Source organism: Rhinolophus hipposideros (genome assembly GCF_964194185.1).
Source record: "Rhinolophus hipposideros genome assembly, chromosome: 6".
In the NCBI taxonomy this organism is placed as follows: domain Eukaryota; kingdom Metazoa; phylum Chordata; class Mammalia; order Chiroptera; family Rhinolophidae; genus Rhinolophus; species Rhinolophus hipposideros.
In genome coordinates, this window is record NC_138052.1 from 1,015,060 (window position 1) to 1,031,300 (window position 16,241).

General features: G+C 39.2%; 1 protein-coding gene across 1 annotated transcript in view; it reads left to right on the top strand.

Annotated features, from left to right (window-relative positions):
• The window catches only part of UGGT1 (UDP-glucose glycoprotein glucosyltransferase 1), a 135,769-nt gene that overhangs the window by 58,195 nt on the left and 61,333 nt on the right, over positions 1-16,241 (top strand). Inside the window, 1 exon segment of the mRNA XM_081051329.1 lies at positions 13,988-14,152. Coding sequence (XP_080907455.1) covers positions 13,988-14,152 — 165 coding nt within the window.

The following is a 16,241-nucleotide window of genomic DNA, read 5'->3' on the forward strand; positions in this document are numbered from 1 at the left end:
TCTGATATTTTATCATTGGTATATACAAATGCAACTGATTTCTGAATATTAATTTTGTATCCTGCTACTTTACTAAATTCACCTATCAGCTCTAATAGTTTCTTGGTGGAGTCGTTAGGGTTCTTTCTATATAGTATAATGTCATCTGCATATAATGATAATTTTACTTCCTCCTTACCATTTGGATGCCTTTTATTTCTTTTTCTGTATGATTGCTGTGGCTAGAACTTCCAGCACTGTTTTTAATAGAAGTGGAGAAAGTGGGCAACCTTGTCATGTTCCTGATCTTAGGGGGAATGGTTTTAGCCTTTCCCCATTGAGTATGATGTTAGATGTGGGTTTGTCATATATGGCCTTTATTATGTTGAGATATGATCACTCTATTCCCACTTTTTATCATAAATGGCTGCTGGATTTTATCAAATGCTTTTTCTGCATCTATTGATATGATCATGTGATTTTTATTTTTCATTTTGGTAATGTGGTGTATCACATTAATTGATTTGCGGATGTTGAACCACCCTTGCATACCAGGGATGAATCCCACTTGATCATGGTGTTTGATCTTTTTAATGTATTGCTGAATTCTGTTCACTAATATTTTGTTGAGGATTTTTGCATCTATGTTCATTAGCAATATCGGCCTGTAGTTTTCTTTTTTTGTGGTGTCTTTGTCTGATTTTGGGTTCAGGGTGATAGTGGCTTCGTAAAAAGTGTTTGGGAGTCTTCCCTCCTTCTGGATTTTTTGGAAGAGCTTGAGGAGAATAGGCGATAATTCTTTTTTGAACGTTTTGTAAAATTCACCTGTAAAGCCATCTGGTCCAGGGCTTTTGTTTGTTGGGAGATTGTTGATTACTGATTCTGTTTCCCTCATGGTAATCAGTCTATTCAGGTTTTCTGTTTCTTCTTGAGTTAGCCTTGGAAGGTTGTATGCCTCTAGGAAATTGTCCATTTCTTCCAGATTGTCAAATTTGTTGGCATATAGTTGCTCATAGTAGTTTCTTAAAATTTTTTGCATTTCTGTGGTGTCTGTTGTCAGTTCTCCTCTTTCATTTCTGATTTTATTAATTTGGTCCACTCTCTCCTTTTTTTAATAAGTATGGCTAAAGGTTTGTCAATTTTGTTTATCTTCTCTAAGAATCAACTCTTGGATTCATTGATCTTTTGTTTTTCTGGTTTCTCTTTCATTTATTTCTGCTCTGATCTTCATTATCTCCTTCTTGTGCTCCCTTTGGGCTTATTTTGCTGTTCTTTTTCCAGATCCCTTAAGTGTCAAGATAAACTGTTGGTTAGTGGTTTTTCTTGTTTCTTTAGGTAGGCCTGCAATGCTATGAATTTCCCTCTTAGGACTGCTTTTGCAGCATCTCTTAGATCTTGCATCATCGTGTTTTCATTTTCCTTTGTCTCGAAATATCTTTTGATTTCTTCCTTGATCTCCTGCTTGACCCGTTTATTATTTAGTAATAAGTTATTCAATCTCCATGAATTGGTGTGTCTTCCAGATTTTTTCCTGTAGTTCATTTCTAATTTCATAGCACTGTGATCAGAGAAGACATTGGTATGATTTCAACTTTTTAAAATTTATCAAGACGTGTTTTGTGGCCTAACATATGGTCTATCTTGGAAAATGTTCCATGTGCGCTTGAGAAAAACGTGTGTTTTGCAGCATTGGGGTGAAATGCTTTGAAAATATCAGTTAAATCCAAGTGGTCCAATGTATCATTTAAGGCTGTTGTTTCCATATTGATTTTCTATCTGGAAGACCTGTCCCTTGTTGTCAGAGGTGTGTTGAAGTCCCCTACTATGATAGTGTTACTGTTCATCTCTGTCTTTATGTCAGTCAGTACCTTTTATATATTTAGGTGCTCCTATGTTGGCTGCATAGATGTTTACTAGGGTTATGTCCTCTTGTTGGATCGATCCCTTTATTATTATATAATGCCCATCTTTATCTTTTAATATGTTCTTTATTTTAAAGTCTGTTTTGTCAGATATAAGTATTGCAACTCCAGCTTTTTTCTCATTTCCATTTGCACGAAATATCTTACTCCAACCCTTCACTTTCAGCCTGTGTGTGTCTTTTGATTCTAGGTGAGTCTCTTGTATACAGAATATACAAGGGTCTTGCTTTCTTATCCACTCAGTCACCCTATGTCTCTTGGTTGGAGCATTTAATCTGTTTACATTTAAAGTGATTATTGATAGGTACATAGTTATTGCCATTTTTAAATCTGTAGTTAGATTGTTTTCATCTTTCTTCTATTTACAGAAGTCCTTTTAGTATTTCTTGCAATGCTGGCTTGGTGGTAATAAATTCCTTTAGCTTATTCTTTTCTGGGAAGCTCTTTATCTCTCCATCAACTTTAAATGATAGCCTTGATGGTTAAAGCAATCTAGGTTGTAGGCCTTTGTTTTCCATCACTTTGAGTATCTCCTGCCACTCCCTCCTGGCCTGCAATGTTTATGTAGAAAAGTCATTTGATAGTCTTATGGGCGTTCCTTGTATGTAACCTTCTGTCTTTTTCTTGCTGCCTTTAGGATTCTCTCTTTGTCTTTAAGCTTTGCCATTTTAAGTACAATGTGTCTTGGTGTGGACCTGTTTGGGTTTTTCCTGGTTGGAACTCTCTGCACTTCCTGGGCTCGTATGTTGGTTTCCTTCATCAGGTTAGGGAAGTTTTCAGACATTATTACTTCAAATATGTTCTCAATCCCTTGCCTCCTCTCTTCACCTTCTGGTAATCCTATGATGCGCGTGTTGTTGCGCTTGGTGTTGTCCCAGAGGTCTCTTAAACCATCTTCATTGTTTTTTATTCTGTTTTCTTTCTGTTGTTCTGTTTGGGTGATCTCTGCTAATTTGTCTTCTAAGTCGCTGATTCGATCCTCCGCTTCATCTAACCTGCTGGTAATTCCTTCAAGTGAGTTCTTAATTTCGGTAATTGTGTTCATTAGTTCTAACTGGTTGTTCGTTATGATTTCTACATCCTTCTTTATGTCTTCTCTAAGCTCCTTAAACATTCTTATCACCCGTGTTCTTAATTCTGTCTCTTATAGTTTGGTTACCTCTGCTTCATTTGGTTCCAGTTCTTCTGTTCTTTTATTTGGGACATGTTTCTTTGTTTCCCCATTCTGTCTGACTCTCTGTGCTTGCTTTGATGTATTAGGTAGATCCCCTAGAGTTCTTAGTTCTTGCTGGGTTATCTTATGTAGTGTGTGTCCTTTATATTTGACTTGCACTACTTCGTTCTTCTCTGCGTGTGCTCCAAAGGTGACTCTTGTGTTGTGTATATTGTCCTGTTAAAGAAGATCTTTAATTGCTTTTTGCTTGTGAGTAGGTGGGGTTAACTCCTAGGCTGACTTGTTGTGAGACTTGGCTCTGCCCACCGCAGGGTGTTCTGCTGTGTGAGGATTGACCGCTTAAATGTGGTTTGGCCTCTATGGGCTCTTGTGCCTGCAGAGAATTTCCTCTGGGTGTGTGACTTGTAGGTCAAACACGGTAGTACTCTGGTTTGGTCTGGAGTTGGCCTCTGGATATGTTGAATCTTGTGCCTCTTAAGCTGGGCCCTGGTAGGGCAAATTCAGAACAAAGCAAATCACCAACCACAACAACAACAACGAAGTAAAAAAATCAAATACATTCACATGTAAAAACACCCCCACTCAACACAGGCAACGATATCAAAGATATAAAGAGAAAACAAAACAAAACAAAACAAAGCAAAATAAAAAGCAGCGCCAGTCTTGGCTTAAGCCCAGCAAGTAATTTCCATGTTGTCCTCTGCTGTGCCAGAGAGTGCGCTGCCTATTGTGCAGGCAGAACTGGTCACCTGGTGCCCAGGGTGACTTTGGGACTGTAGATTTAAATGCGTGGAGCTGGGTGGTCTGGATGGTAGTGTTTACAAAGTCAGTGCAGTTTCTGCTCTTGCCTGCACACATGCACACTGAGAGTAGCAACACCAGTCCAGTACTCCTGAGTCTTAGGGCACTACTTCCAGTATGGGAGGGAGGCGGGGCGGGCGGGAGATTTCTGAGCTGCTCTAATCTGGGAGCTGCGTCTGCCGCTTACTGCTGATCCCTGGGAGTGCCTCTGCAGTTGCAGTTGCCCCGCCTTAGGCAGGCCAGAAAGGGTGGTGGCTGGGGGGTGGAGGCGTCTCTTCTCTCCTAGCCCAGCCAAAATCACACTCTTCCTGCCTCTTCCCTGGGTCAGAGCTGCCTGTCAGTCTTCCCAGAGCCTGAGCACTAAGGCCCCTCTGTAATCTGACACTACTCCTCAGTTCAGTGGCCAGTTTAAGTCTCTGGAAAGGCGGGGGTAGGATTGGAGGAGCAGCGGGGAGGTGCCCAGGTATGGAGTCTGTGTTTGTCCGCCCTAGGGCCCACCAACCCCCCCCCCCCCCCGCCCCCCTCGCGGGAGCTATCAGCTGTGGGACGCAGGGTTAGCGGCCACCTCCTGTCCTGGCTTTCCTATTCTCTGTTCCGCCCTGGAGACACCTGCGTCTTTAGAGCTGTGGGTTACAGGGTTACTGCGGCCACCGCAGGCCACCCTTTCTTAGCGGGATGCGCGTTTCCACTCCGCTCCCTTCCTTCTTCCCCTGCTTGCCCAATTTGCGCACCTTCAAGTAATCCTTCCAGGAGTCTCTTAGCTGGTCTGGGTGATGAGCAAAGAGTTCTTTGATGGGTTGTGTGTCCCGTTTGTAATAAGATCCAGAGGAGAACTTTTCTTATCTTTTTGATGATAGCCATTCTAACAGGTATGAGATGATATCTCATTGTGATTCTGATTTGCATTTCCTGATAATTAGTGATATTGAGTGTCTTTTCATGTACTTGTTAGCCATCTGTATGTCTTGTTTGGAACAATCTCTTTTCAGTTCCTATGCCCATTTTTTAATCAGACTTTTTTTCCTTACATATTTTAGTTATTAACCCCTTATCAGATATATGAAATGCAAATATTTTCTTTCATACCATAGATTGCCTTTTTGTTTTGTTGATTGTTTCTTTTGCTTTTGTTGCTTATGTTTTTGTTGTCTTATCTAAAAAAATCATTGCCAAGACCTGTGTCAAGGAGCTTTTTACATAGGTTTTCTTCTAGGAAGTTTGTGGTTTCAGGCCTGTTTCAGTCTTTAATCTATTTTGATTTAATTTTTGTAAGTGGTGTAAGATAGGGGTCCAGTTTCATTCTTCTACGTATGTTTATATAGTTTTCCCAGCACCATTTATTGAAGAGACTGTCCTTTCCCCATTGAGTATTCTTGACTCTCTTGTCAAACATTTGTTGACTGTGTATGCAAGGGTTTATTTCTGAGTTCTTGATTCTGTTCCTTTGATCTCTGTTTATTTTTATTTCAGTACCATGCTGTTTTGATTGCTATAAAATTATAGTATAGTTTGAAATCTGGAAGTATAATGCCTCCAGCTTTGTTCTTTCTCAGGATTGCTTTGGCTATTTGGGGTCTGTTTGAATTTTAGGATTGCTTTTTCTTTATTTCTGTGAAAGACACCATTGGAATTTTTATAAGGATTGCATTGAATTTATAGGTGACTTTGGGTAGTATGGATATTTTAACTATATTAGTCCTTCTGAATCATGAGCAGGGGATAGCTTTTTTTTTTTTAATTCAAAGCCGTGTGATTTTCAATATACAAATATTTTGCCTCCTTGGTTAAATTTATTTGTAAGTATTTAACTGTTTTTGATGCTATCGTGAGTAGAGTTTCCCACTGCCTGCCACCCCCCAAATATTTTGTTGTTGGTGTATAGAAAGGCAAATGATTTCTGTATGTTGATTTTGTTTCCTGCAACTTTACTGAATTTTTTGATTATTTCTAATAGTTTTTTTGGTGGAGGCTTTAGGATTTTCTACATATAAGAGTATATCATCTGAAAACAAGGGCAATATTACTTCTTTCTTTCTGACGTGGATGCCTATTGTTTCTTGTTCTTGCCTGATGGCTTTTGCGAGGACTTCCAGTACTATGTTAAATAGGAGTAGTGAGGGGCACACTTGTGTTTTTCCTGATCTTAGAGGAAAAGCTTTCATTCTTTACCTCTGAGTATAATGTTACCTGCGGGCTTGTTATATACAAGCCTTAATTATGTTTAGGTATGTTCCTTCTATACCCAGGTTGTTGATTATTTTTTGTCATGAAAGGGTATTATATTTTGTCAAATGTTTTTTCTACGTCTATTGAGATGATATGACTTTTATCTTTCATGCTATTATTATAGTTTATCACATTTATTGGTTTGCATATGTTGAACTATCCTTGCATCTTAGGAAATAAATCCCACTTGGTCATAGTGTATGATCCTTTTAATGTATTGATAAATTTGGTTGGCTAATATTTTGTTGAGAATTTTTGCATTTGTATTCAGGGATATTGGTGTGTAGTTTTCTTTTAGTGCCCTTATCTGTCTTTGGTATTAGAATAGTGCGGTCTTCATTAAATGTTTCTGGAGTGTTCTGTGTTCTTCAATTTTTGGAAGAGTTTGAGAAAGATTGGTATTAACTCTTCTTTAAACATTTGGTAGAATTCACCAGGAAAACAATATGGTCCTGGGCTTTCCTTTATTGGGAAGTTAATGATTACTGATTGTTACTCGTTATTCATTGGTCTGTTCAGATTTTCTATTTCTTCATGATTCAGTGTTGGTTGATTTTTATGTTTCTAGAAATTTATTCATTTATTCTAGGTTTTCCAGTTTGTTGGTGTGTAATTATTCATAGTAGTCTCTTTATTTCTATGGTATCATTTGCAATGCTTCTTCTTTCATTTTTAATTTTATTTACTTGAGCTTTTTTCCCTTTTTTTCCTTAGTCTAGCTAAAGGTTTGTCAATTTTATTTTTAAAATTTCCTGCTGATTTTATAATCTTTATTTCTGCTAATTTTCGGCTTAGTTTGTTTTTTCCTACTGCCTGGAGGTGTAAAAGTTGATTGTGTGAGATCTTTCTTTTTTCTTTTCTTTTTAAAAAATATAGCTAACATAGAATATTAGTTTCAAGGGTACACCATAGTTAGTCAACGTTTACATACCTAAAGAAATGATCATCATGATAAGTTCAGCAACCGTCTGACACTGTACCATGCTGTCATAATATTATTGATTATATGCCCTATGTTGTACATTACATTCCCATGACTTATTTGTTTTATACCTGGAAATTTGGACCTCTTATTCCCCTTCACCTTCCCCCTCTTTTTAAATTTTTCACTTACAATTGAAATTCAGTATTAGTTTATATTAATTTCAGGCGTACAGCACAGTGGTTAGACATTTGTATAATTTAAGAAGTGATTCCCCTGATTAGTACCCACTTGGCACTATGCATAGCTATTATCATATTATTGACTGTATTCCCTATGCTTTACTTTACATCTCCCATGACTGTTTTGTAATTAGCAAAGTGTACTTTTGTTTTGTTTAAACTTTTATGTATGTTAAGTGTGTTTTTCCAGGACCCATAAGTTCCAAGTCAAGTAATTGCTTCAGTCTAGTTGTGGAGGGTGCAGCTCACAGTGGCCCATGTGGGGATCCAACCAGCAACCTTGTTAAGAGCACCGTGCTCTAACCAACTGAGCTAACCAGCTGCCCCCCAGTGTGTACTTCTTAATCTTTTTCACCTTTTTCATCCTGCTCCTCAACCCCCACTTCTATCTATCACTGTAATAAATTGAGTACCCATCTGACACCATATATACTTATTACATTATTATTGACTATAGTACTTATGCTATACCTTACATCCCCATGACTACTTTTTAACAACCAATTTGTACTTCTTAATTCCTTCCCTTTTGGGACTCACACCCTTGCACCCCACCTATCTGGCAACCATCAAAATGTTTTCTATGTCTATGAGTTTGTTTTTATTCTTTTTGTTTATTTTGTTCTTTAGAGTGCATGTATAAGTGAAATCACATTGCATCTGTCTTTCTCTATCTGACATACTCCACACAGCATAGTACTTTCCAGATACATCCATGCTGCTACAGGTGGCAAAAACTCATTCCTTTCCATGGCCAAGCAGTATTCTGTTGTATCTATGTACCACCTCCTCTTTATCCATTCATCCATCGATGGGCACCCAAGCTGCCTCCACATCTTGGCCATTGTAAACAATGCTGCAATGAACACATGGATGCCCATGTCCCCTCGAAGTAGTGTTTTAGGTTTTCTTGGATAAATACCCAGAAGTGGGATTACTGGATCCTTCTTTGTCTTTTATTATAGCCTTTGTTTTAAAGTCTATTTTGTCTGGTATAAGTATTGCTACCCTAGATTTTTTTTCGTTTTTTTCATTTCCATTTTCATTAAATAACTTTTTCCATCCCTTTACTTTCCATCTGTGTGTGCTTTTCAATCTGAAGTGAATCTTTTGTAGGCAGCATATGTAAGGGTTTTGTTTTCTTATCCATTCAGCTCTCCTGTGTTGTTTGATTGGAGCATTTAATCCATTTACATTGAAAGTATTATTGATATGTAGCTATTGCCATTTTATTATTCATTTTTTTGATCTTTTTTTTTTCTTTGAAAAGAAGTCCCCCTAACATTTCTTGTAATACTGGTTTGGTGCTGATGAACTCTTTTAGCTTTTTCTTGTCTGGGAAGTTTCTTCATCTTTTTCTTTATCTGTCCTTCCATTTTAAATGATAGCCTTGCTTGGTAGAGTAGTCTAGGTTGTAGGTCCTTGTTTTTCATCACTGAATGTTTTCTGCCAATCCCTTCTGGCCTGTAAAGTTTCTGTTGAGAAATCAGCTAACAATCTTATGGGGGCTCCCTTATAAGTTACTAGTTGCCTTTCTCTTGCTGCTTTTAGGATTCTCTTTGTGTCTTTAACCTTTGCCATGTTAACTGTGATGTGTCTTGGTGTGGGCATATTTGGTTTCATTTTGTTTGGGACTGTCTGTACTTCCTGGCCTCGTATTTCTATTTCCTTTGCCAGGTTAAGAAACTTTTCAGTCAGTATTTCTTCAAATAGATTGTCAATCCCTTTCTTGCTTTCTCTCTTTTCCTTCTGGCACCCCTATGATATGAAAGTTGTTGTGCTTGGTATTATCCCAGAGGTCTCTTAAACTATCCTAATTTTTTTGGATTCTTTTTTCTTTTGGTGTTTCCTGCTACATTGTCTTCCCAGTTGCTGACTTGATCCTCTGCTTCATCTAGTCTGCTGGTGATTCCCTCTAGTGTATTCTTCATTTCAGTTATTGTATTCTTCAGTTCTCACATTTTTTTAATGGTTTCGCTGTCCATTTTTCTGCTTGCTATCTCTCTGTTGAAGTTCTCACTGAGTTCCTGGAGCATCCTTATAATCATTGTTTTGAACTCTGTCTCTGCTAGGTTGTTTACTTCCATTTCTTGTAGTTCTTTTTCTGGAGTTTTCTCTTGTTCTTTCATTTGGGATGTATTTCTTTGTTTCCTCATTTTGGCTGCCTCTCTGTGTTTGTTTCCATGTATTAGGTAGATTTGCCATGTCTCCCAGTCTTGGCCATGTGGCCTTATGTAGTAGGTGCCCTGTGGAGCCCAGTGGCACGGTCTCCGTGGTCACCTGCTCTGGTTGCTCCAGGGGTTTTCTGTGTGTGTGTTGTGTGTCTCCTGTTATAGTTGAGCTTTGATTGCTATTGGCATGCCAGTGGGTGGGATTTACCTTTAGGCTGATTGGCTATGGGGTTTGGTCATGTCCACAGCTTGCAGGCTGTTGGGTAGGGGGGGCTTACTCTTGCCATGTGGGATTCACCCTACCAAGTTGGGTGCCTATTGAGACTGTGCTTTGTGTGAGCCACTTGTGGGCTAATTGGGACCACCTGGGAGGAGCTGTGGTTGTTTGCACCTGTGCTAAAGTTGAAGGCATGCAGGAGAGGACACACTGCAAACCGAAGACAGCTATCACCAGTACCAGGCCTCTGCAAAAAGCCAGGACACCCTGAGGCCTGCTGCCATCTGCCGGCCTCCTTAAGGGTCAGGCACTGATAAAGCCTCGTGCGGTACGCGAGTTGGGTCCCATGGAGTCACTAGAGTGGGAAGAGTTATAATCCCCAGGTTAATGTGGCCTGATTTGCTGCCCGTGTAGAGCCTGGAGCAATCAGCAAAAGTCGCAGAGCACACCAAGGCCAGTCACTGCTCACCTGGGGCTGATAGTTCTCTAAGCATGAGTGCAATGTGAGTGGGGCTGGCTGCAGGAGGTGTAAGGCGGGGTCCCAGTGAGTCAGCAGCAGCAGCGCTCACCAGGCCAGTCAGATTCAGATCTGGGTGTGGTGGGGATAGGCTGTACCAAAGGAAAGATGGCACCTGCCTGCAGGCTGCAGGGGAGAAAGACCCCACACAGGGGAATGGCGACTGTCCTCCAGCCCTGCCCCAAAGACACACGGCTCAGTTTGTCCCCCGTATGCCTCCCACGCCTCCAGAGTCATCGTCCCTCCACTGGAGCCAGGGTGAGTGCCTGTGTATGAGTGAGTCTGTTCAGGCCATTTAATAGGGCATCTGGATTTCCCGCAACCTTCCATCCCACCCGGATGGTCATAAACCCCACTGTTTGTCCCAGGGGTCTCTTAAACTATCCTAATTTTTTTGGATTCTTTTTTCTTTTTGGTGTTTCCTGCTACTTTGTCTTCCCAGTTGCTGACTTGATCCTCTGCTTCATCTAGTCTGCTGGTGATTCCCTCTAGTGTATTCTTCATTTCAGTTATTGTGTTCTTCAGTTCTCAGGCTCTTCAGCCACAAGCACTCCGGGCTGGGGAGTCTGGTGTGGGGAGCTGGAGTCCCTCACTTCTTGGTGGGGAACCTCTGTGGCCAGGATGTCCCTGCCAGTTCTCAACCGCCGCACGGAGGTGTGGGGCCAGCCCATTTCACGTCTCCATCCCTCCTACCAGTCTCAGTGTGGCTTCTTCTTTATATCTTGAGTTATAAAACTTCTGTTCAGCCAGACTTCAGATAGTTCTGTAGGTTGATTTTCTTATAATTTAGTTGTAATTTTAATGTGTTCACTGAGGGAGCAGTCACAGTATAAACTACTCCGCCATCTTGGGTCTCCTTTCTTTTTTCTTAATGTAGGTATGTATCTCTTAAAACTGATTTGCTGCATTTCATAAGTTTCAGTATGTTGTGTTTCAATTTTTGTTTGTTTCAAGATATTTTTTATTTTCCTTTTGATTTCTTCTTGATCCATTGATTGTTAAGATGTGTGTTGTTTAATTTCCGCATACTTGTGAATTTTCCAGGTTTCCTCCTGCTGCTGATTTTTAGAATGTTATGTTACTTGGGTGCTTGAGAAGAATGTTATTCTGTTGCTGTTGGATTAAATGCTATGTAATGGCTGTTAGGTCCTTTGATCTAAAGTATAGTTCAATCCAACGTTTCCTTATTGATGTTCTGTCTGGATTATTTATCCATTGTTGACAGTGAGGTGTTGATCTCCCCTACTAGTATTGTATTTTTGTCTATTTCTCTTGAGATCTATTAGTATTTGCTTAATATATTTAGGTGTTTCGATGTTGGGTGCATATATATTTTTGATTGTTACATCTTCTGTTTATCATTATATAACAACTTTTTTTCTCCTTACAGTGTTTGTCTTAAACTCTTGTTTTGTCTGATATAAGTATAGTTATCCCAGACTGGCCCGGTGGCTCAGGTGGTTGGAGCTCCTAACGCCGAGTTTAATTCTCACATGGGCCAGTGAGGGGCACCCTCTACAGCTAAGATTGTGAACAACGGCTCTCCCTGGAGCTGGGCTGCTGTGAGCAGCCGGAGGTTGGCGTGGGCTGTGGGCTGCTGTGAGTGGCCGACCAACGCCTGGCGACTGACAGCCTCAGCCTGGGGGAGCGCAAGGCTCATAATACCTGCATGGGCCAGGGAGCTTTGTCTTACACAACTAGACTGAGACACAACGGCTTGAACCAGAGATGGGGGAGTGGGGGTGCGGGAGAAGGGGGAAGAAAAAGTGTAGCTATCCCTGCTCCCTTTAGTTTTCAGTTGCATAGACTATCTTTTTTTTTTTTTTTTTTTTTTTTTTTTTTGGTATCTCTTTGCTTTGAGCTTGTGTGTGTCCTTAAAGCTGCAATGACTCCAATTCTGGGAGTCCAATCTCTTGCAGGCTCATATAGTTGGATCTTGTTTTTTTAATCCATCCTGTCATTCTTTGCCTTTTGATTGGAGTGTTTAATAGTTTCATTTAGAGTAATTATCAGTATACTAATGTCATCTTATTAGTTAATTTGTGGAACTGTTTTATAGTTCCTTTATTTCTTTCTTCTGCTCTTGCTTTCTCCCTGGGTGAATTGATGATTTTCCGTGGTGGTATGCTTCGATTCCTTTATCTGTGGTGAATCTACTGTAGATTTTTGCTTTGTGGTTACTATGAAGCTTACATAAAACATCTTATAGATAGAACAGTCTGTTTCACACTGGTAAAATCTCAGTTGTCATTTGTGAGTGGCTCATTGATAGATTTTGAGTGTAATTAATGTTTTTAAATTATTTATAATTAGCATTTTTAGTGATCAGTTGATAGAAATTCTCACATGTAATTTTTAAACTTCGCTCTTTGATAATTGGGCTATTCTGTTATTTGGTCTGATAAACTGTTTACAAGTTATAAAAATGAAAGATGTAATCAAAACATATCCCTCCTACTCCTGACTTTCACTTAGCTGCTATTTCTAGAGACAACCATTGTTATTTACCTCTTATTGTCACCTTGAGTTAGAATATGGGCTTTCTAACTCTTAAACTTTTGTTGGGTAAATGATTTTTCAAAGCTCAAAATATATTAAAATTGAGTTTTTATGAACTTCTTTGAAACAGTTGAGATGTCAAAGAACAGAAATAACATGGGTAAAATTTTGGGAGTGCAAATTTTAAAAGTTTAAACAATGATATAGAGAAACGGCAGAAATCAACGTAGAAGGCACTTCTGTCTGTGCTCTATTTAGTCCCTCAGATAGGTTTGTACCATCAGTTAGTGCTGTGGCTGGATGTGATTAGAAACTAATCAGTTTATGGCTGATGACTGGTCTTAGTTACCCAGTTGCAGAACTTCTCTATTTGTGCTATCTAAAATGGTTACATGTAAAAAAATTTCTGCTATTTTCAGAAAATACCAGTTACAAGATGTTTAATAAGAAAGTTTTTAAGGAACTCTTTTTAATATCTTGCATAGTAATACAGTTTTTACTCTGAAAACTTAGTCTTGGGGCTGTGTTTGATATCTGGAGAATGAACCTATGTTGCCAGGGAAAAATGACAGGAAAAAAATATATTCATCTCAGATATATTTGCCATTTTGTTAGCCTAGCATTTCCCTGCCAAAAAATCTCTTTTGTCCTGGAGAAAGAAAAAGATTGAACTCAGTATATTGTAGAGCAGTGTTTGAGCACTGTTCCCTCACTAATCTTGTTTTGTTTTCTGTAGGTGCAAATTTTTAGTGATATGGATGGACCCTTTTACATTTAGAATTGGGTGTAAATATTTCTTCTCAGGATATCTGCCCAGGAGCACAAATAATCAATCTGTTGTTGAGCTGCCCATTATGGGGAGCTTCTAGACACATGTGACTTTTAAAATGGAAATTAATTCATTTCACGTGTTTAATAGCCACATGGTTAGTGGCTACTGCATTGGACAGCAAAAATAAAATGTCTCCATCACTGCAGAAAGGTCTGTTGTATAGTTTGGGTTATAGTATATGTAATTTAGGTTTGGTAGCTTGGCTGCTTAAAATTACCCCAACCTCTACCCCCAAACCACTTCCTAATTTGCGTGGTTTTGTGTTTTTATAAAAACTCCGTAACTTAATTTCACATTTGCCCAGTAGGATATTAACTATGATGTCACCTTGGATATTTTAAAAAAGAAATTTGTTTAATTATTTCTTAGCGACTATATTTCTGTTGATTTTTTTCGTGTTGGAAAAAAATACGTATGTTTGAAAAATATGCTTCGTTCCATTTTGAAGGACCAAAATGTTCTGTTTGTGGTCCCTTGTGTTTTAGGAAGCAAGAGCCTACTATGAGCAGACCGGAGTTGGCCTCCTGCCTGTTGTTCTGTTCAATGGGATGCCCTTGGAAAAGGACCAGCTAGATCCTGATGAGTTGGAAACCATCACAATGCACAAAATCCTGGAGACCACGACCTTCTTCCAGAGAGCAGTGTACTTGGTGAGTGGTCTTTGAAGGCTGATTTTGAAAGAGAAGGTTTACTTACATTTTTGTAGTCTCTGTAGTAGGCAATGAAATTCATTAAGTATCACTGTTTTCTATAAAGCACTTGTAATTGATTTGCAGACTCCCTGCAAGTTCTGCTGTAATGAAAATAGTCATTAGACTTTCTCTACATTGTTTTTGAAATAACTAATTTTATTGGTTTCAGGATTACATTTTATTTTAAAAATACTTGAGAAGTTAGCCATTCTAGGACACATTTGTTCTACTTGTAAGGAATTTTGACTTAGAAAAGGTTAAATTATTGATACCCAGTAGTAGTTACTCTCCATTTTCTCATACCCTACCCCCTGGCAATCATGAATCTGTTTTCTCCTCTCTATGGGTTTGCCTGGTTTGGGCATTTTGTATAAATAGACTCATACAATATGTGGTCTCTGTGACTGATTTCTTTCACTCACCATAACATTTTCAAGGTTTATCCTTGTCGGAGTATGTGTCAGTACGTACTTCATTCCTTTTCATGGCCAAATAATAGTCTCTTGAATGGATATAACATATTTTGTTTATCCAGTCATTGGTTTTTTTCCACTTTTTTTGCTACTAGGAATAATGCTGCTATAAACATTTTATGTACAAGTTGTACTGGGTATATATCCAGTAATAGAATTGCCTGCTTATTTGAATAGCTTGATGAACTACCAGACTGTTTTCCAAAGCAGCTGCACCATTAAACATTTGGCATCCAGTTTCCACTTTCTTGGCATTCTGGTCAGCACTCGATCTTGTCTGTCTCCTTAAGTATGGCCTAGTGGGGTGGCATGTGTCTCACTGTGTTTGGATTTGTATTACTCTAACACGAATGCTGTTGAGCATTGTTTCCTGTGCGTATTGACCATTTATATTTTCTTTGGAGAAATGTCTATTCAAATTACTTGCTTACGTTTCATTGTGTTACTTGTTTTGTTATTGTTGAGTTGTAAGAGTTATTTATGTATTCTGGATACCAATCACTTATTATATATATTATTTTCAAATATTTTCTCGCCTTTTGTGATTTATCTTTTCACTATTTTGTGGGGTTCTTCAAAGCTCAAAATGTTTTGAATTTTAAGTCCAATTTACTTCTTTTTCTTTTGTTGCTTGTACTATTTGTATCATGTAAGAAACTATTGCTTAATTCTAGGTCATGAAGATTTATACCTATGCTTTCCTCTGAGCATTTTTAGTTTTCCCTCTTAACATTTATTTCTTTGATCCATTTTTAGTTTGTTTTTTGTATATTGTGTGAAGTAGGAGTCCATCTTTTTTTCCATATCCAATTTGGCATACAATCAAGTATATTTTGGGATAATCAGTTATTTCAGCTCTATTTATTGAAAAAAATGCTCTTTCCTCATTAAATTGTCATGGCACCCTTATTAAAAATAGATTGCCTCTTAATGTATGGCTTACTTTGGGACTGTCTGTTGTTCTCCATTGACCACTGTATCTTTTCTTAGGTAAGTACCAAATAGCCTTGCTTACTGTTATAATCTTTTTTGTGTGTGTGTGTGTGTGTGTGTGTGTGTTTTTAGATTTTATTGGGGAAGGGGAACAGGATTTTATTGGGGAACAGTGTGTACTTCCAGGACTTTTTTCCAAGTCAAGTTGTTGTCCTTTCAGTCTTAGTTGTGGAGGGGGGCGCAGCTCAGCTGCAGGTCCTGTTGCTGTTGCTAGTTGCAGGGGGCACAGCCCACCATCCCTTGCAGGAGTTGAAAATGGCAACCTTGTGGTTGAGAGGACGCGCTCCAACCAACTGAGCCATCCTGGAGGCAGCTCAGCTCAAGGTGCCATGTTCAATCTTAGTTGCAGAGGGCGCTGCCCACCATCCCTGTGGGACTCGAGGAGTTGAACCGGCAACCTTGTAGTGAGAGCCCACTGGCCCATGTGGGAATCAAACCACATGGCAGCCTTCGGCATTAGGAGCACAGAGCTCCAACAGCCTAAGCCACCGGGCCGGCCCCCAAGGGTTCCTTGTTCTCCACAGCCTCTCCAACACTTGTTACTATTTGTCTTGTTGATCATAGCCATTCTGACTGGGGTG